This window comes from Mastigoproctus giganteus, chromosome 11, assembly GCF_048544385.1.
Source record: "Mastigoproctus giganteus isolate SK-2022 chromosome 11, ASM4854438v1, whole genome shotgun sequence".
In the NCBI taxonomy this organism is placed as follows: domain Eukaryota; kingdom Metazoa; phylum Arthropoda; class Arachnida; order Uropygi; family Thelyphonidae; genus Mastigoproctus; species Mastigoproctus giganteus.
In genome coordinates this window covers 7,184,761-7,206,048 of record NC_143585.1, presented here as the reverse complement: position 1 = coordinate 7,206,048, position 21,288 = coordinate 7,184,761, and the positions used below count along the sequence as shown (strand labels likewise).

Sequence of the window (21,288 nt, the reverse complement as noted above, 5' to 3'; positions counted from 1 at the left end):
CGGATCTTTCTTGAACAAGTTCTACCAGGGTTACTTGACGATGTTCCAGCGAATGTGAGACGCAACATTTGGTTTCAACATGACGGGGCGCCTGCCCATTATGGAAGGTGTGTTCGTGACCATTTGAACAGGCGTTTCGGGAGTCGATGGATTGGCCGTGGTGGACCCGTTGCCTGGCCCCCACGCTCACCTGATTTATCGAGCCTTTATTTCTTTCTGTGGGGAGCCCTCAAATCTATCGTGTATGAATCGCCTGTGGAGACAGAAATGGATCTCGTGGCGAAACTCGTCTGCGCTGCTGCTACTGTCAAAGAAACTCCAGGTGTGTTCGACCGTGTCCGCCAATCCATGCTGCGTCGGTGTCACGCATACATCGCATCTCATGGTGGAACTTTGGAGCATCTGTTGTAACATCATGAAATGCATCCATCTCGTACTCCATTGTTAATATGCCAAATAAATGTTTGCCACTAATTACTGTCTTGTCATTTCTGCTTCTTGTGCCTCTGCTACTACTTTCCCGTGACGTTTCCGGTTATGGGTTCCTATGCGATTCACATTTCTTTAGATGTTACCTACCTCCCCTAAACATTTGTACCAATATTTTTGAGACACCCTGTATATGGCGCAATATGGCCAAGTTACTGATGCATCTAAAACCCAACAACAACAACTGATCAGCCACACTCGATAGGTAGTTTTAGCATTCATAGTGCAGTCTAGGAGGAGTACGAGGGCTCCAAGAATTTGCCAGAAAAATATCCTCCATACCACAACACTGCCGCCACCTGTCTGCTTCTTTTGGACCAAGGCGTCCGACTGACTCTTTTTGCAGTTTGTCGCCGCCATCATCATCATCAGTCGTCTTGAATCCACTGCAGGATGATGGCCTCTCTAGCTCCTTCTGTTTTGTGCAATGGCCATCCATTTACTGCCCACGAACTCTTCAATTTCATCCGTCCATCTCCGTTGTTGTCGTGCAGGTTTTCTTTTAGCTCCTCTTGGGCACCATTCTGTTATTTTCTTAGTCCATCTCTCTTCATCTCTTCGATCTATGTGTCCTGCCCAAGTCCATTTTAGTTCTTTAGTTTTGATAAGAATGTCCTTTATTTGAGTTTGCTGCCTAATCCATGTGATTTTCTTCTTTCGAACAGTCTGATTCCTAATAGAACAGTCTGATTCGTTCCATTCTGCACGCCCTCATGGGTAGCATAGTTGGTAGAATCGCCGTCCTCCCCACATTGAGTGGAAAAGACCTGAGTTTGAGTCCCGTCAATCACGTGAGGAATTTTAATGTGCCCTTTTCCACAACTTGCTGAGTTATTTGGTCTGGAGTGTAGCATGTTTTTTTCTCCCGGAAACGTGGGTTTTTCGTACAGCAAACAGAAAATCGACCTCAGAGCACACAATTTACAGACAATATACACGGAGCAATATGGCCTTAGTCGCTGATGCTCCTAAAATCCCACAACAACAACAACCGTTCTTCGCTGTATAGTTTTCAGCTTCTCCTCCATTCTTTTGGCGAGTGCCCAAGTTTCATTTCCATAAGTCACGGTGGGGAGTAAACTTTGGTTCATTATTTTACGATTCAGACAAATTGGGATATTGTTACTTGTTATGTGGCTATATTTCCTGAGTGCTATCCATCCGAAATTTATTCTTCTCTTGACTTCCAACCATTTATCACTATTACAGCTAATGACTTGCCAAGATAAGTATATGAATCCACCTTTTCAATTACTTTTTTTTTTTTTTTTTTTTTTTTTATGAGAACCCCAAACACGAGAGGTATTAGAACCTATAGTACTTAGTACCGTGCTTGGGTTAAAATTACTGCTCCTACAATGATTATATCCCTTTCTGTGGCATATTTGTTCATTATTACTTTTGTTTTAGACATATTCATCTTTAGCCCGAAGTCCTTACTAACTGTACATAACTGATTAAGATTTTCCTCTAATTCTTTGGGATCGTGGCTTATGATCTCAATGTAATCTGCAAATCATAAATGGTTTAGGTGCTCTCCATTCACATTGACTCCTTTCTGCGACCAGTCTAATATTCTGAAAGCTTCCTCAAAGGCAGCAGTAAACAACTTCGGAGATATTATGTCTCCTTGTCGAACTCCTTTTTCAATTTTAAATTTGCTACTGTCTTTGTCTAGTCTAATAAAGGAGGTAGCACTCTCATATATTTTCTTCAAAATCCTAATGTATGGGGCATCTATGCCTTGTCTTTCCAATGTCCGAAATATTGCCTTATGCTGTTTGGAGTCAAATGCCTTTTCATAATCCACAAATGCCAAGCATAATGGTGTTTTATATTCATTTGCTAGTCGCAGTACCATCCATGTACCGTCCAAAAGACATAGTTGGATTTTGTTTATTAAATTTATTTATTTATGGTAAATAAAGTTATTGATTTATTTATATTAACTTTTTGGAATAAAACCATATCGGTGACTGCAGATCAATGGATGAAAGTAGATAAAAACATAAGGTCACATGCGAGAAGAAATATTGTAAAACCAATTTCTTTCAAAGAACTTATTTTTAGTCATTTATTGAACGAAAGCAGAAAGTAGTTTTCTTTAAAACAAACTTTCCGATGGTTGTAGATCACGCATCTAAGACAGCGATTACGACGGCTTTCTTGGGTTCGCCTCCTCAGGAGCACTTGTATCACCACACGCTCAGCTGACCGAAACGTTTGAGAAAAGCCGCGTGCATCACTTACCCTAACTTTCCTAAACAACTGAAAGAACGTCCCTCATTGCGATGTCACGTAGAACAGATAACTCCGCCGAACTAAGTTCTGGAAGAAGTGTACTTGCTGTTTGCTCTTCCAGTAACCAAGTGCTGCTATTTCTTTATCATCTGGCAAACTTTGCTCCAGGTACAAATAAAATTCATTCGCGATTTTTCTTTCGATCATATTGCAATGCCTTCACGACTCAATTTTCTTCATTTTGAAACCAAACAGACCGTAAAACTGTGCCAGTTGACTCTTTGTCAACCGGCACAGTTTGTATTTGAAGTGATGTCATGGCAACCACAACCAATTTTTTTAGCGCCTTTGAATGAAAAATAAATAACACTTTCTCCACGTATGAAATGGGAGATTTTATTTTTATTATTAAAGAGTAGGGCTCATACATGCCATTCATCTCAAGCAAACAAACTCACAAAAACGGAATTGTTGAACCACTGAATCCTAAGATTCGGCGGTTCAACTATCAGTGAATTTTTATTTATTTTTTTATTATAGCTTATTAAGAAATATAGGGATGCAAAGCCAAATGGTAACGTGATCGAATCGAAGGGAACAGCAGTAACTATAGTAGGCATGGAAAAACTAACCGAATAAGTAGTAAGCACATTTTCTGAAAGGGAAGCCAAAGTTCTGTTGCAGGATGCATTGTTATTAGTAGTATTAGTATTAGTATTAGTAACGGCCGTATGGTGCAAGAAAGCCTATGGCTTATGCTGCACCAGCCAAAAAAAAAAAAAAAAAAAAAAAAAAAATCCGAACAAAACAATGATAAAAACAAAAATTAAATAAATAAATAAATAATAATAATTAATAAATAAATAAAAATAATAAAATGAAATTAAAAATTAAATAAAAAGGAAATTAATCCTATCATCCTATGCGCTTCCCTCACCCGAAAGTACTATCCAGATGACCTTTGAATTTCCCCAAACTGTCGGCCTCTACCACCCATGAAGGCAACTTATTCCAGTAATTTATAACTCGCTGGCTAAAATAAAACTTCCTGCAGTCCAATCTAAACATTTCCCCGCGTAACTTGAATTATAAATTATTTTGGCGAATACAAACCTCAAACCGGATTCAATTTTTTTTAAATCTTAAAGCTGAATATGGCGATGAAAATTTCTCACTGTCACGCCTGAACAACACTATTCGCTGACTTCCACAGCCGAAGACCCCAGCCGTTGGACAAATGTCCGCCAAAATCAGTGTGCCACGATCCACAAGATCATTAAGAAAAACTTATCGGCCTGAATCCTTCTCGACACCGAAAAATATCAGTCCTCTCTTAATTGATCACCCCTGAGTAACTGCCATAACACTAAAGTTATCTTTCAGTAGAGAAGAGTGATGAAAAACCATACTAATAATGTATAAAAGAATACAAGGATTAATTACCCGTTGAGATAATACCAACATAACGATTAGCACGAGGATTATCCTTGCATTAAACAATATTATGAGGATTATTACTCTAAGGATAATCCTAGTGTTACCGATAGCTAAGATCTACCAATCGTAGGATTGAGATCCCTCAAGGATATCCTAACATTTCGATTATCCTAAACAATGTCTTAACAATGATACCTAACAATCGCAGGATTGAGATTATCTTAAAGTATATCCTAGCAATAGAAGGATTATCCTTTACAATGATACATGGATACACTATAGATTGCATACAATACGATTATCCTTAAGATAATACTTCAATTGTCTAGTATAATACTGGGATCGTCCTTCAGGATGAGACTATGAACAGCATTTAGAATAATACCGGGATCATCCTTTAGGATAATCTTTTATTGTATTAGGACTATCTTTTAGGATATTACTAGTATTATTGCTTTATCAAACAGTATCGAACTTGTTTTCAGAAATTTATAATCAATTTATCCATTAACAAGAAATCACTGATTATTTCTGATCCATTTTTCGTTCACTGCAAAGAGTTTTATTCGATTATTTCACTGGATTTCCTCATTCATTCCATCTCCTTTCCACCTTTCTACGCTGCTCCTTGGTTTCATGTGCCGTTAGTTTTAACTATTAGTGTGGACTACAGACACTCTTACTTCTCCATTATGTCTTACTGTTCTGTTCACTTCTTGTATCATCTGTAATCCGTCTCTTGTACAAGCTGGAAGAGGGTGGGGGAGATTGTTGTCGGCGAGGAAAAGGCTGAAGTTGAGCAGGTCGATATCTGAAGTACGTCTTACCTGCGTCCTCTTTAAGGAAGGATCGATTGGGCGCATTCACGCGCACAAACTACTAATTACTCAAGCTGGTATTCGCTTGTCTGTTTGTTACAAAGGTAGGTTCTTTGATAGTTGCTTTTGTAGACGGTGTCCCTTTTATAGCCACCCTTTTTATTGATCAATAGGAAAAAGGTGACTTGAAGGTGCATCGCTTGATAGAAACTGCTGACATCATCCCTTTGATCTTTCATTCGAGTACTTTTTCCTGGTACAAGTCGCTTGAGAGGAGATGACGTCAGGTTATGACGTCATACTTCTTGGATCGTCTTTTACAGAGATAAACGGCGGAATCTGCACTCAGTGCCCTTTGCCGGAGTAATCTATCTCCTGTCCTCTGGCAGTTAAGTGGAGATTACCATAATGCCGGTAAAATGCAAATTGAACGAAATATTTGCTGAATTCCCGCGGGGGATTTCAGCACCTATTTCTCTGAATTCAAGGTTGGAAATCAAAAGGTTAGTCAATTTAAGACTTTTTCATTCCCTCCTGCACCCCAGTTGGTACTTACTTGATGGCCTCCACCATACTCAAGCCCATGTGCACAGACAGCACCGCATGGTCACATCGCTGAACTGGAGCTCCGCTGATGCAATAGTAACAGTCCCCCAAGATCTTTATCCTTAGCTGGTGGTACTTCTAGAAACCATGAAGAACAGTTGTCAGTGTTTATTTAATGCACGTGGTAAATAAATTTAATTAAGTGTGGTCACGCAGAAGTATGTAGCAAGCCAAAAATTTACCTACCTCAGATAGCTGGTCAAAGCGCGCAAAGAGTTTGTTCAGAGTTCGAACCAGTTCGGCAGCGGGACAAGTACTCGAAATGGCGGTAAATCCAACGATATCAGCGAAGAGGATGCTGCAATGGGAAAAGAAGAATAAATAAGTGGTCGCGTAGATGGGGGGATAAGCATTTTTATGAAATCGGTACAGTGGCGCAATTTAAGTTTGAAACAAAACAGGTTGTAGATTATGCAGTTGTGAAAAGTATACATAAACATGAATCGTGTTAGAGCGAAGTTTGAATCCTTGTTAACGAATATCTTTGGGTGGGGTTTGACTGAAATGGAGAATAAAGTCTTGGCAAATCTCCAAGTGGTCCCTTTATACTTATTTTAAATCATTTTTTCTGCTTAGAAACGTTATCTTCAATTCCAGCCATTTGCTATGCGTAGCTGAGAATCACTTTAAACCACCAGGGGTAAAACTATCCCCAGGATATCGGAAGTTCCCGCCTTGGGGTATTCACGGAAATCTCGTTTGCCATCGCACGATTGATCCCATTGTTTCGCCGACTGATATTCACGAGCGAGTTGCGCTCTTGGACGCTTTCCCAATTCACACCAATCACGTACTCGCCAAGGTGAACTTTGAACTTTAGCTTTTCGAGAAAGGCTTTCGCATTTTCAACAGAAATTTACGGTCTAGAAGTATCCATCCATCTGGACTTTTTGCATGGGAAAATGTAAAAGAAATGCTTGCATGTTTGCTCGATCTTTTACCTCAGCCAATTGGATCTTAATTGGGAATTACCCTTTTATAAATAGAAAGTGGACTGTGGAAGGGGAGAGATGGGTAAGTGCTGTACTTTACCCTGGACAGTGAGTGAGGAGGGGGAGTTCGACGTTCGTTCTAGAGTTAACTAGTTGCATCAATTCGGTTTCCGTATGACACAAACCTTGATTCGCATTGACAAGTAGTTTAATAGGTGCAGTTAACCCGGGGTCTCCATGACGGAAGACTAGTGAGGAAGGGGACTGTCCAATAGATGGCATTTCCCCTCCAGGAGGCTTAGATGAGGTATGCCATCCATTTCGTTTATCACTGCGGAGAGCTGTGCTGTTGTCATGGCAACCTAGTGTTCTGTGCAGTCTTCCGCGATCGGCTGATGTTAATGTAATTATCGTCCTCGGAGGACATCGGAATGATCACTCTTTAGCCCTCCTTTAAACTTTTTTTTTGTTTATATTTTTATTTATTTAATTTAATTTGAGCGACGGCACGCAAGGAATCTTAATGATCTGTAACCTACAGGGATAAAATAGTAGGAAAACAAACAGCAATAACTGAAAAATAAAAATTTGTTTTTTGAAATTGTTAAAAATAGGAAATGTTACGCAATGAAGGTTTAATTTTAATTTTAAAATCTTTTAAAAGTTCAGCTCCCGACTTTTTCAAGTGAAAAACTTTACCACTCTTAAACCACTACTATGCTGGTCATTGCATCGTAGAGTTCACTTTTATTTTACTTTGCTTGCTTACTTAGCCATCCTTCAACTCTTGTTTTGACAGCTATACTCCCTTGGCAAAAGTTAGGGAGTATTTTTCTGGCACGTTTGAAGCGTGTGTATTCTTAGTAAACATTCTTCATTTTGTGAATCTGAACAGTCAGAAAAGAGAAAAAATGGCGTCTAACAACGCATTTAGTAATTGACAAAGTTTGAAGGATACATTTCTGGGCGTTCTTTCCTCTGGTCGTTCGACGGCGCTCATCAAATCAGCTATCGAGAGATGTTTATGTACCCGAGACAAATACCGGTTGGATTTGATCCTCTTAACTGCAAAGATCAAAGTGCTACAAGCGCGATTTATGCCATGGTTTCGAGACGAGTAGAGTGGTCGTAATTAACAGTTATTCGAAGGCAGACCTTCCGTTGATGGGCAAGTCCTGACAGGTGACGGCACATCCCTAATTATAGTCGCGATATGCCAGCAGCAGCACACGTCACCGAAATTAAATATTGATTCTTGGACTCAAGGAAATCGTGTGAGGGGTGTTCACCAACACCACCCTCCTGGCGAGGTTAGGCGACTTCGTGTTTGATCAGCAGCCGATGTCTTTAGCCCAAAAAACACAGCTACATCGTCTGTCCCGAAGGAAAGTCCAACAAAGAGGGCTTTAATTTCGTCATTCAGCCTCTCGCAGAGCCTCCCTTGCCAGAGCGCACTCTGCAACTGCGAGAGACAGAGCGCATCCAAAAGCGAATGAACGTTTACATTTTCATACACCAATAAAAATACATTTTCTGTGCGCTGTCTCCAGGCAACGACTGTTGGCGCGTGGCTTTAATTAAAGAACGCTGCCTCGGTGAATTGGAAATGTGCAAAACTTTGTGCCGACTGCCTCCTATTAAGTTATGTCGGCGTCCACAAAGCGAAAAAATTCCGCTCGTGCAGTTTTCTATCCCTGCAAAGTTTGTCTCGTTTGTTTGGCGGTAGAGGATTGGTTTGCTGTCGCCCGCATGACGACGGGTAAGACTTCTTGGCAACGAACAAACAACTGCACACACGCCGAGATGTTTTTTCAATTGGTGTTCATCATATTTTTGCAACGAGATTCTGCACGAAATGCATATCAATGACTCCACTCCGCTTCCACGCCCTTGAAGAAGTTCTCTTGGAATCTGGGTACTCGTATTCATGTTACACTAATGATGCTGTTGTCTCTTTCTCAATAAATGCACCAGAACTCCTACCCGCCTCCACAAAAAACCCACTCTTTTATTTTTTAATTCAGACTTGGAACACGGATATTATTCCTAAATTTCGCGGCCATAACGTATGCTGTTTGATCCTACTTACAGATCTCGCAGGAGATAACTTTTAGGAGTATATCCCTTCTCCTTTCTGTAGCATGGAACACGCCACTAAGTTAACTTCAGATTCAAAAAATTTTGTTGGTTTCTAAGTGAAAAACTCATACTGCTCTGTGATGTTAGTATTAGTAGTGGCAAATGATGCTTATACAGAATTAGCCAAAAAAGGAAAAAAAAAAACTACCCACGTCACCCATCCATTCCCTCCAAGAATTTGTCTAGTTCTTCCTTCAATTTATTCCAACTACCCTCTTCCACAACAACAGATGGAAGTTTGTTCCAACAATCAACCACCCACAGGCTGAAGGGAAACTTCCGCACAATCTGACCTGCAACCATCCTTCCTCAATTTAAATTCATGCCCCCTCAAGATGCATCGTGTCATTCTTTTTTGATCCCACACTTTATCTCTTTGTTGAACAATAATGTTCCTATTACGAAAAATTTTCGCCTATTGGATTCTCGGACCAGGTTGATAGCATTGTCCCTCTTAAGGCCCAATCACTTTTCTATGTTTTGTTCAAAACGTAGACTTTTGAACACAACGTGTATACTGTCTCTAAACTGCGTGTGTTCTGTGGTCGATTTTCTGTTTGCTGGACAGGAGAAAAAAAAAAAAAACCTGCTACCCTCGTCTGAGACCGACTAACTCAACCATGTTTTAAAAAATACCCATAAAAATTCCTCCCGTCATCGACGAGACTCGAACTCGGGTCTTTTTCACCCGGTACCACCCGTGTGGGAGTACCAAGTCCGTCTACAAGCGAATCAGGTGCAGATAAGATCCAAAAGACGGTGATGAGCAGAATCAAATACCTCTGTGTTTAATATGTGGACAGAAACTCAGCAACAACTATATGAAATATCTCTTTTGAAAAGAAAATTTATACTTTGGAATATTTTCTTACACGTAATTGTTCAAATATGAATGATGTGCGTTTTGTTTTCTTTACATAGAACATGAATCAGCCAAGAAGAGATCAGTGGTCCTCAGAGCAACACAGAAACGCTACGGCAGCCATAAATGATGGGACAGCAGTAAGGATTGTAGCAGAGAGGTCCCGAATATCCCAGAGGACCCTCAGGAATTACCTGCAAAGGGGAAGTTATGAAAAAAAAATTGGAGGACCTAACATTCTATCTAAGGACATCTCAGGTCCTATTTGGAAACCCCATTCTCCTAATAAGGCCAATTTAACTATATTATTGAAACTGTAACCACAACTCATACTCCAAATTTTAATTCCAACAAATGGATTTCTTAAAGTTACCAATTATTGAACCACAACCAAACGTTATTGTAACTTTCTAATCAAATTCTTTGAGCTCCCCCCCAAACTTTAAGCGGGCCCTATTTGGTATATTTACCTTATAATATTTGAACGGCATTTTGCGCAGTGAATGTACAAAATTCCCTCGGCATACCAAAAAATGGTGGCCATAATCTTGTCAGCTGAAGGTTGTGTCAGAAATTTTTTCGGGTGGGGGAAAACCCTTGTGCTTCCATTGCATTGATTCTTGCTTGGTCTCAGTATCCCAATGATGAACCCATGTTTCATCACCCGTAACAATTCTGGAAATCCATTTCAGGATCTCTTCCATAAAACTCTGAATTCTCGTCACAACATCGTAGTGGCGAGAATCTGTAATTGCTTCTGCAGAGAGGTTAGAAAGCTGGGGACCCACCTTAGTCATCCCCAAATATTCATGGAGGATGGTTATCATTGTTGCCTTAGATATGTCACATTCCCTAGAGATTTGGAACACTTTTAAATATTATTATTATCTTTATTTCTCCTAGGAGACGCCCGGTTACAGCCATTGACTAGGGGGTAGATACATATCCTGTTATGCAACAGAGAATAATATTATATACAATTTTACATTATATGTAACACTCGTTACTAAATTATTCAATACATGTAGCGCTTATTATCAAAATTATACGCTACATTAATAACTTGTAATCTGTTTAAGACTTAATAAATAAACGAGAAAAATTTTATACTGCTGCGTTTAAAGCATAACATCACCGTATTTACATTAGCACGGATATTCGCAGCAGAATAGTATACAGAATACAATATCATACAGAGTAAAATGTTCATTTTCACTGTTTTCATCAGTCTGTTTCTTCTGTGAGAGCAGAGTGGAGTAGGTGAGGAATATCCAGGAGAGTGTTTCCAGATGAGGTCGGGATTCCTGTCAGCTACTGTATCGAGGTTCTTAGTGCTATTTATTTTTTCTTGCATCTGTATCTGCAGGTAGCAGTTTTCGAGAACTTCTTTTCTGTATGTTTTGCTCGTGCAGAGTTTTTCAGGGTTGATTTTTAGGGTATTAAACAGCTTTAGAGTGTTTGCTGGAAAGAATCTTCCCAGACTATCCAACTGCGTAAATGCGGGCTTGAGTTGCTGTTCGTTACCTACAACTCGTCTTTGTTTTTCTCAGGGTGTTACTATCCACTCTCGGGCTTTCGGTGAATCCAGCCATCCCATTAAGATCTGAGCAAGTGTCATTATATTCTTTGTAGTGTACCACCTCGTTTGTCTCCAAGGAGCGACTTCTAAATTGGAGTATAGTATACCTCTTGAGATGGTAAAAGGCTTAGCTGAAATTTTGTTCAGCCATCTCAAGAGCCAGTATTCTATTCCTAGAAAAGCCTTGATAGTGCTTTCGGGAGCTGAAGACCAGATTTGTGACGTATAGAGGAATAGGGATAACACATCTATTAATATACTGAATCATTAAATTGGGTTTCTAATACCGGTGAGCTCCTGCCCGGTTGCCCAGAGCGCCGCGTATGTTTCCTACGGATGTAAGCATAGTGCGGAAGGAAGTTCAGTCCTTCCCATTTGAGTCGAAGATCAACATGTGACTTTTGGACAAGGATGTCGGTCATGTATATTGTTATTTTGTTTGGATTTATTTTATTTGTGAAGGTCATTTGTGCAGTCTTGTCTTCATTTAGGTGAAGCCCGATAGAGTCGAGGTATTTTTATAATTCTTTTATTTTGTGGTTGGCCACTTGGTTGCAGTAGTTGGCAGATTTCTGGTCTTCTGAGGTAATAAAATATTTCATATCATCCGCATATGTGATGAATTGCTTTCTGATTTGAGCTAAGAAGGGTTCGAGGGCTATGGCAAAGAGCGTGGCGGACAATACGCCGCCTTGTAGGACTCCTTTATCGACTTGGTACATAGCGCACACATTCCCGTTTGTTATTGTGATTTGTCTGCGCAGAAGAGTGTTCGTTAAAAAATGGAGGACATTTCCCGTAATGAGGAAGTAGTCCCTCAGAATAACTATTAGAGCTGGGATGGATATGTTGTCGAATGCGGCTGCGACATCTAGAAAAACAACGTCCAGTTGTTGCTTGTTATTTAGCGCTTGCTGGATCCTTAATAGTGTTCCCATGAGGTTGGTGATGGTCGATCTCTGAGGAAGTACTGAGTGCAGGTATTCAGGTCTGTGTTTGAAGCAATGTTGGATAATGATGTGCAGGATTGTTTTTTCGAAGATTTTTTGCAAAGAGCATCCAACAGCGATTGGTCTGAAGTCTTTTACAGATTTAGGGTTTTTTTTAATTTGGGGATAGGTTTTACATAATAGCTTTTCAACAGTTTCGGGAAATCCTCTTCCACTATTATTCTCCGAAATAGATGTAATAATATATCGATGATGAAACAGATTTTAATCATAGAAAGTGGGAATTTGTCTGGCCCGATTGTAGCTTTATTTGGGAGACTGTTGATTGCTCTTTTTAAGTTGTCTCTGCTGATACTGATTTCCTTCAATTCTTCGTTGTGAGTTACAATTTGATTAGTTTTGATAATGTCTTTAACTTCCTTGATTACATCCTGCATTTTGTTAATGTTATCTTCACTGTTAACTTGATTTTCCTTGAGGGATGTTTCGAACTTAGCTTCAGCCTAATCCTTAAAGGTTTTCTCAGTCATTTTATGCATATACCTTTTTTTTGTTGGCAATTCTTTTGCCCTTTTTTAATTTTGTTATAATCATTTTAAGGAGTGCCTGTTTCTTGGCCTTCATGAAACGTGCTCTTTCATGCTTGTACCGGATGTAATGGAAAAGAACAGGGCATCCTCTGGATGCCCTGTTCTTTTCCATTTCCTGTACAGTTTTCGTTTATTTTTGAAAATTATTTTTAATTGTGGGCTGAACCAAGGGTTTGCCTTCTCTGACACTTTCAGTTCCTTGGAAGCTCCTTCTTGCGCTATGTGTAAAAGTTATTGCGAGAAATATCATTCAATACAAGGGTTTCCACAGCTTGGCACATTTTGGAGTGGTTGCTGTCACAGGCCTTCTTGGACGTGGATCAACTTCGATGGACTCCCTATCCCACTTGAACTGTTTTGACCAGAATTTCACCTGATACTCTGAAGACGCACTGTTGCCATACACAGCCACCATCCTTTCATGAATGGCCTTTGGCCCATTTCCTTCTATGGTGAGAAACTCAATGACTTAACGATGCTCCAATTTCAGCAAATCCATAATTTGATACAGGTGTCTTCCTTCTTTCTGTTACAGCAGCACAACCTAATAACATAGTGGGATCAAAATTAATATGATTCTAGATGAGATATGTAGAAACATGATAAATCACGAATCACTGAAATATAACTATGGGAAATACCTTAGGTAGATAATTTATTGAACGCCTCTCGTATAATCTCGTATATCATACGTTTTGCGGGTGTTTCCTACTCCGCTTCTTTACTGATTGTAATCTTGCTGTTACAACCGTCACAAACCCCAAACTAATCATAAACTAGTTAGGTCTTTTGTTATTTTTTGTAATAATGAAACAGCAAAGTTGAAAACATTGAAGAAAAGGAAGAGAAAACGTCTACTAAACGTACGGTTTGTTCACTGACAAATGTCAACTCGCAGATGATAATTCTTTTCACGATATCTTGATTATACTTTGTATTTGTACATTTTGTCAAATGGTAAAAATGGTGTGAATAAAATATGCTGTTCTTTCTGTCATTTCTTTTTATCTGAGGAGAAAAAGGATATGATATTATTACTTCTACTAGTACTCGGCTTTTTGCTTTCATATTTCCTCGCTAATAGGTGGTATCACGGAAGACAAGCGGGTTAATCGAGTTTGAGACTTACAAAATGGTCACTGCAACTCTATTTGACCTGCGACGGTGTGCTGCACGCTAGAGAAAGAAGGTATATTCTTCAAAATACATCTCTGCCATGAAATCTGTAACTAGGATTAAACAATATGAAGATATTATAATATAAGTAGACATTTAAGTGGAAATTTAGAAGCAGAACTAACTTATCTGTATTTACCTGCTTGTAACGTTCTCTAAAAGGTGAATTACTCTACAATAGCAAGATTTTGTAATGATTCTTTGCAATTTTTACGGCCAGAATCCACCTTCGCATATGGTAAAAGCCGCTTCTGAGTTACAAGTTTCTCATCCATGTTACTTGCTTAGCCCATTGGTTACATGGGTTGGCAGAGGCAATTCGGGAGAATTTTGGTGAAATTAAAAAACTTATTTCTAGCACAAAAAAGATTTTGTTAAAAGTCCCCCTTCGAGATATATGCTATCTATTCTTCCTCTCCCATATAATCCTGTTCTCACAAGATGGGGAACATAGTTACAAGCAGCGTCGTTTTATGCTATAAAATTTAGATTCTACAAAAGAATTTGTTGATTCCTTGGACAGTGCGCATTCAGCGGCTATTGGTTGTGCTACAGCAATGCTTTCTGATTCTTTGGCTAGAAAACATTTATTGTTCATCCAGACCTATTACAGCTGATGATCTAGTTGTATAACCGAACTTGAAAAGTGGGGACTTTGAGCGGCGTAATTGGAGAGATGGAAAAAGTTGAATTGCAAATTTCAACCGTGCTTCCTGGAGGCATAGGAGAAGAAATAAGAAGGAAATACAATAATGTTTTAGAAAAGAACTGAAGATTTCACACTTTAAGGAAAATAGATGAATTTATAAATGGAAAATAAAATGAACTTCCATCTCAAGAACACACTTCAAAAGCTCACATTTTTAAATACAGCCCAGTACTTCAGTAGAAGTTACAAAGGCCATTCTCTCGTATAAAATTATCTTGGACGATAAAAGCCACAAATTTACAATGGACCACTTTGAGAAATATAGGAGGGGGGGGAGTATCAAAAAGTTCGTGTCCTGACCTAGATAAAACATCACTAGGAAGATGTCGTTTTTAATATAAGTTGTGTACATATTCAGTAACTATCATGTGGAATTTAATTCTCCTAGGTGGAGCCCGGAATCTGAGGAAGGACGCTATCGTTGACAAAGTGGAGTATCGAGCAGTGATCAAGTTCCTGCATTTGCCGGGCAAGGAAGCTCAGCAAATTGACGAAGAAATGAAAGCTGTGTATGGACAGAATTGTGCATCTTATGACACCGTAAAAAAGTGGAAAGGGGAGTTCCAGTGCGGTCGTACAGTGTCTTTGACGATCCAAGAGAAGGAAGGCCATCAACATCCACAGACAGTGAGACGGTTGCAAAGGTTGAGCAGCTGGTGCTGAGTGACAGATGTGTGACAATTCATTTAATCGCAGATGCAGTGGGAATTAGTTATGGGTCTGCCCACAGCATTTTACATGTCTAAGGTCTCCGCACGATGGGTTCCAAAATTGCTGACGTCTTTGCAGAAGCAATGTCAAATGCAATGTTCTGGCCAACTGTTGGATTTGTGTAATGCGGATGTTCAGAAGATTTCTCAACATTCTCCTGACCTAGCACTGTCAGACTTCTTCTTGTTTCGATAAATGAAGAAACTATTGCGTGGACGCCACTTTGATTCGTCTCAGGAAGTCTTCAATGAAGTGGAATCGTGGTTTGAGGCAAAAGGGCGGACTTCTATGATCAAGGTATTAAACAACTGATCCATAGATGGGAGAAATATGCTACTATACATGGAGAGTATATAGAAAAAGATTAAAGCTCCTGTGAAGGTTCACATTTCTAGGGCTACTATTTCTAGGTAAGGGTACGAACTTTTTGATACTCCCTCGTATTATTGTGTATTGGAACAAAAATTATTCCATAAAAGTTTTCATAAATGGTTTTATAACTTTAATATGTTAAATACAATGAAATTGTAGTTTGATTAATTGTAATAAACGAGTAATAAATATAAAAATTGTAATGCATATAATAGCATTTTGGGGCATACTTGCATGTAAATTTGACCTATTTTTAGTGCATACAATCCGATGTCCAATTACGCAGCAGTTTTACCGGGCGACTAGTTAAGCGCGTATACCTACCGCTAAATCCACAAGGAATGGGGCGGCGCCCCTCATTTTTTGTCGCCCTTGTGTTTAGCACGATAACCCCGGGGGCTCACATCTGGTGAGTATGGGCTTGGCAAACCCAGGGTCCTGAGCTGGATATCATCATTCTTCTCTTTCTTGATGATTCCTTTCTACTCTCTCTCTCTCTCTCTCTCTCTCTCTCTCTCTCTCTCTCTCTCTCTCAGGGGGTAACTCGGGAATTTTTTTTTTTTTTTTTTTTTTTTGGCTGGTGCAGCATAAGCCTCAGGCTTCCTTGTATCATTTGGCTAATAATAATAATAATAATAATAATAATATCAGCAATGGGTAGGAACAGACCTGGTCATGAATGCCTGCCACAGAGCGTCTTTCTACAGAAATCATTAACACTATTTTCCAGTTTCTATGGAAAAATTTTTTTTATTCGCTTTTTCTCTATCCTCATAGAATAACGTTAGGGACTCATTAAAAGCAGCACACATATCTAACTAAATGCAAAATTATTAATTTCCACAACTTAGCCCCGATCTTCGCCTAAAGTACTTTTAGAAGACATCACGAGAGGGTTGCCTTCGTGGATAGCACATCTAAGTTCGCCGCCCTCCCCACACCGGGTGTAAAAGACCTGAGTACGAGTTTCGTCGATGACGGGAGGAATTCTTATGGGACTTGATTAAAACGCGGCTGAGTTAGTCGGTCTCAGGAGAAGGTAGCATGGTTTTTTCTCCCGGAAACTCGCGTTTTTCGTCCTGCAAATAGAAAATTAACCTCAGAACACACGCAATTTACAGACAATACATACGGAGTAACATGGCCTTAGTTGCTGATGCTCCTAAAATCATACAACAACAACTAGAGGGTTACCGTCCCTGCCAGTGAAGAGGCGGATCTCTATTATCAAACAAATACACATCGGCGCCTCCGTAGCCAGGTGGGAAGGAGCAGCAGTGCGTAGCACACACTTCTTGATTAGACCGGGGTTCGAGCCCGTCACCACCAAATACGGGATGCGGAAAGGTCAGGGAATGACCACCGCATATTCCCGGAGCAATATGGCCTTAGTTGCTAATGCTCCTAAAAAACCAGATAACAAACAAACAAACAAACATACACATCGCTATTAAAAATATAAAGACCTCCAAGAAGCTGGATTACGTTTCTGTGGCGACAGTACGAATTTTATTTTTACGGTGGGGAATGAACGGAAGGAGGTTGGATTTTTGAGAGCACTGTAATCCTGAAACGCCAAGGGAACGCTGCCATTGGCTCAAGCGAGCATGTTTTTTCGATTTAGGATGATATGTCGAACCCGTCCTTAATAGCGAATATACTATTAATTTATTGCCAACACAGAGAAAGACAGCCAACCATACAACGTTACACATTAGTCTAAGATATCTGATGCAAGACCAGAACGGCCGTTTGCTCTCTTTCTCTCCACTTTTTTCATTTTCCGCTCTGTTTTGCCGTTCAGCAACCTGCTTCCGAAGACACACCTCGCTTATCTCACCTGAACACCTGACTAAACACGCATTTAATGAGGTGTTTCGCCCTATTTTGCGATGCGTGTCGGCAGCACTGTGGCATTTCTCATCACCAACTTTCCGTCAGCCCTAACTGCATCCTCCTATCCCATCGAAAGCCATTCCTCACGAAATAAATCGTTTACGGCAGCTCTCTGTGTTTCTCCGCAATGCAGTCCACCCCAGAGCCCGAAACTTCCGTCGATATTCCCTCATCTCCAAGTCAAAAGGCCTCGCTTCGAATCAGTGCGAGTTCTTCTGATATTCCGTTGCATCGTAAGTTTTTATCGGGCCAGAAGATCACGTGTTTCCTTCTTCTCAGTGCGCGTCACGGGAGTAAGGACATCTCTAGAGTTGAGTCTCCGACAATCCCGCGGGAGATTTATTTTGTCGATTAATTGCGAAACGCTGACGGCTACAAAGACGACGAAATGGAAGTCACAATGAGTTCCGTATAAATTTTCGGAAGGGGTCGACAAGTTTGACGCGTTGATGGCGTAAATAATGGGCGATGTCCTCCACTCTTGCATTGTTCTTTAATGTTCTGAATCCCAACAGGTTCTACGCGGGATTTCACGTGACGTTGTAAATCACCGATAGACCGTAAGTGGGGTTTAGATGAATTTCACGAAGTTCCGAACCAAAGTGCAGGGAGGATTACAGTTTCACGCCTTGCAAGAAACTTTTCTTGTTTAACTTTAAGTATAAAATTGTTATACGTTTCTGTCTTTTTCTAAGGGACCTTCGTGGATGGGGATGGAGGATGGTTACCCGGCAAACAATATTGCGTGTAACAGTTCGGCACCTAAGAAATATTATGTGCTCTGCGGGGGACTACTTTGACCACTTTGGGCACACAGAATGATTAATGCGACACTTATATTCATGCGGGCTAATTAATTACACTCGTGATCAGTAATTATGTTCCTTGTGATTTGCGTGATGGCCGTGAATGGTAATGTAACATGTCGTGCATCTAATTGCCAGGAGCTGTGCGTGTGTGTGGTGTTCCGAATTAATGGGGCGTAATTACTTTTCATTTTTTCTTATACCAATCCAAACACTCTGAGATTCATTGTACTAATGAAAACTGATTAAAATATTATTGTTTCAGCCGGCTGTTAGTTTAGATGAAACTCCTTTGCACCTTGCCTTTTATCTGTACCAAACGTGAAACGATGCAGAAACAACTAATGACCAGGAATTATTCTTTGGTGTTGTTGATGAATGGAACTGGTTGCATCTTTCGCAGTTATTATGACTAATTAACGTCAAGTTCTGTTTAGACAACCCCCGGAAGACTAAAATTTTTTTTGTAAAACTCCTGATTCTTAACTTCCATCTTCAGATGGAAGTTAAGAATCAGGATATTTCATTTCAATAATTATTTGTTTATAGGAAACGTAAGCAAATGGCAAAAAAATTATTTATTATATTACAGATTAGATTATAAATAGTATTGTAATCTGTCAAAATGATTAACGATGGCATTCTATTATTACCTACCTATATGTTTAGAAAACGAATAATTATTATATTGCGTTAAATTATAATCTGCTACAATTCAGATGAAACCCAGGTTAAAACTCGAAATTTCGTTTATTATTCCGAACACTGAGGCTCTAAAATAACGGGCCAAAACGCGTATACTTCTTAATGGTTCTGATATTGGGATGCAACGTTTAATTACAAAGTATGTCCTCCAAAATCGGCAAGGAGTATTTCTGTATTTCGAAAACTTTTTCGGAATATTTTAACAGCTAAAACATTTCTGGCTTAGTTTTTTATTAACTAGAACGGCCTTCTGGCTCAATTCCAGTACCGTATTAGCCATGAAGTCTAGGGGAAGGATCGCAATCGATTACTGACTCGACTGTTGTTTTCTAAACGACGTATAAACCAGATTAGCATTAGCAGAGACATATGATGCAAGAAAGCAAGCTTATGCAGAATCAGCCAAAAAAAAAACTTCCCATTTCATCCATCCATTTGCACTAAAAAGTTTGTCCACTTCTACCTTGAATTTATTTAAGCTATGAACTTCCACAATGACATATGGAAGTTTGTTCCATCAATTAACTATCCGCTGCTTAAGGGCAAATTTCTGCAACTGTCTTTCCTCAATTTCAGTTTATGCCCCCTTGGGTTTGTAATCTGAGCAAGAGGAAGAATTCCATCAGCATTGAGCATGCCCAATTCATTCAAGGCCTTATACACCTCAATCAGATCACCTCGCAGGTGCCTAGTCTCCAATGAGACCACCTCTTACCTGGAGATAAGAGGTGGTCTCAGTAATCACGTTACAAAGTAAAGAAAACTAGGCAGACAACAAAGCTGAATACAGTATTTAATTTTCAACATAATTACCACAAACCATTTTTACATTTTTCTCATAGCTTTAAAAATTCGGGAAACAAACCGTTGCGTAAAAAAAAAAAAAAAGAAAAAAAGAACTCGGTTGCTGTCACAAACCCAACATATATCATTTTGAACTTCCGTATACCCAGAAAAGCACGTCATGTCACCAGCAACGAATCTTGGTTTGGTTCCATTACTTTCAATCTGAATCCAAGCGAACAACGGTACAATAGAGCTATCCTGATTCACACAGCCAACAAAGGCGTTTAAGGCTGTGCCATCAGCAGGAAAAGTAATGGTGACTGTTTTTGGGACTCTCAAGGAGTTGTTCATCTGCATTTTCTAAAGACTTGAGGCTGCTTCCTCAATTCCTTCGCAAACTTGGTCACTGACTGTGATCTCACCCTTGCTGTTAACCTTTACACTTCCTGGATCAAGACTGTTTAGTACTACTATTAGTGTTGGCAAATGATGCAAGAAAGCAAGCTTATACAGCACCAACCCTTTCATTTCCTAGCCCATCCCAAATCTATTTCATCTATCCGTCCCCTCAATACTTTGTCTAGTTATTATTGAATTTATTCAAACTATCCACTTCAATTTAGATTTATGCCCTTCGCGTGAGTAATCTGAGCAAGAGGAAGAATCCCATCAGCATTGAGCTTGCTCAATCCATTCAAAGTCTTAAACATTTCAATCAGCAACCTTGCAGGTGCCTGGTCTCCAGACACTGCAATTTGCAGAACTGAAGCCTTTCTTCGTAACAGCATCCTGTTGTTTCTCTCACCAAACTCGTCGTCCTTCTCCGTACTCTTTCCAGCAGCTCTACATGCTTTCTAAAATGAGGACTCTAGACCTGTATGCAGTACCCAAGGTGTGGCCTGACCATTGCCTTAGTCAATGGGATAATCACCTCCTTATTCCTGCATATCACTGACAAAACCCCCTGAGCTGTCCTGGCAGCTTGTCTATGCTTCTCAAAGAACTTCATATCAGATTGCACAATTACCCTCAGTTCCTTTTCATTTTCCACGACCTTGAGTGTAGTGGAAAATTAAAAGTAGTACCACACAGTTGATACGTTACTCTGGGATAACGAATGCAAGCCAAAAGCAGTGGCTTGCATTCGCCACTGTTAAACTTCAATTTCAATTTTCAACCCATCTGCCTACTTTTCTAGATCTTGTTGCCGCAGCATAGTTTCATAACCGTCATTAATCACTCTGCCAACGTTGATATCATCTGCAAACTTAGACATTAAATCAATATCATTAATAAATACAGAACACAACAATGGGCCCAGCAACGAACCCTGTGTACTAATAACATTATGTACTTATGTTGTTAGTCCACGAAGAGCAGTGTTAAGCTATGGAGACCGGGAGTACTACTCTTGAAGAAAACACAAGATCTCATACAGTGCCAGCAAACCAACGGACAACTAATGATTTGAAGAAGAAGAACTC

General features: G+C 39.8%; 1 protein-coding gene across 3 annotated transcripts in view; it reads right to left on the bottom strand.

The window, feature by feature from the left end:
* The window catches only part of LOC150077672 (adenylate cyclase type 3-like), a 376,378-nt gene that overhangs the window by 169,771 nt on the left and 185,319 nt on the right, over window positions 1-21,288 (bottom strand). For all 3 annotated transcript variants that reach the window (XM_090384272.1, XM_090384271.1, XM_090384273.1), the window contains exons 5-6: window positions 5,778-5,889; window positions 5,542-5,669 (exon numbers count right to left, since the gene is read on the bottom strand). In XM_090384272.1, the coding sequence (XP_090240398.1) occupies window positions 5,542-5,669; window positions 5,778-5,889 (240 nt within the window). The remainder of the gene's footprint in view (window positions 1-5,541; window positions 5,670-5,777; window positions 5,890-21,288) is intronic.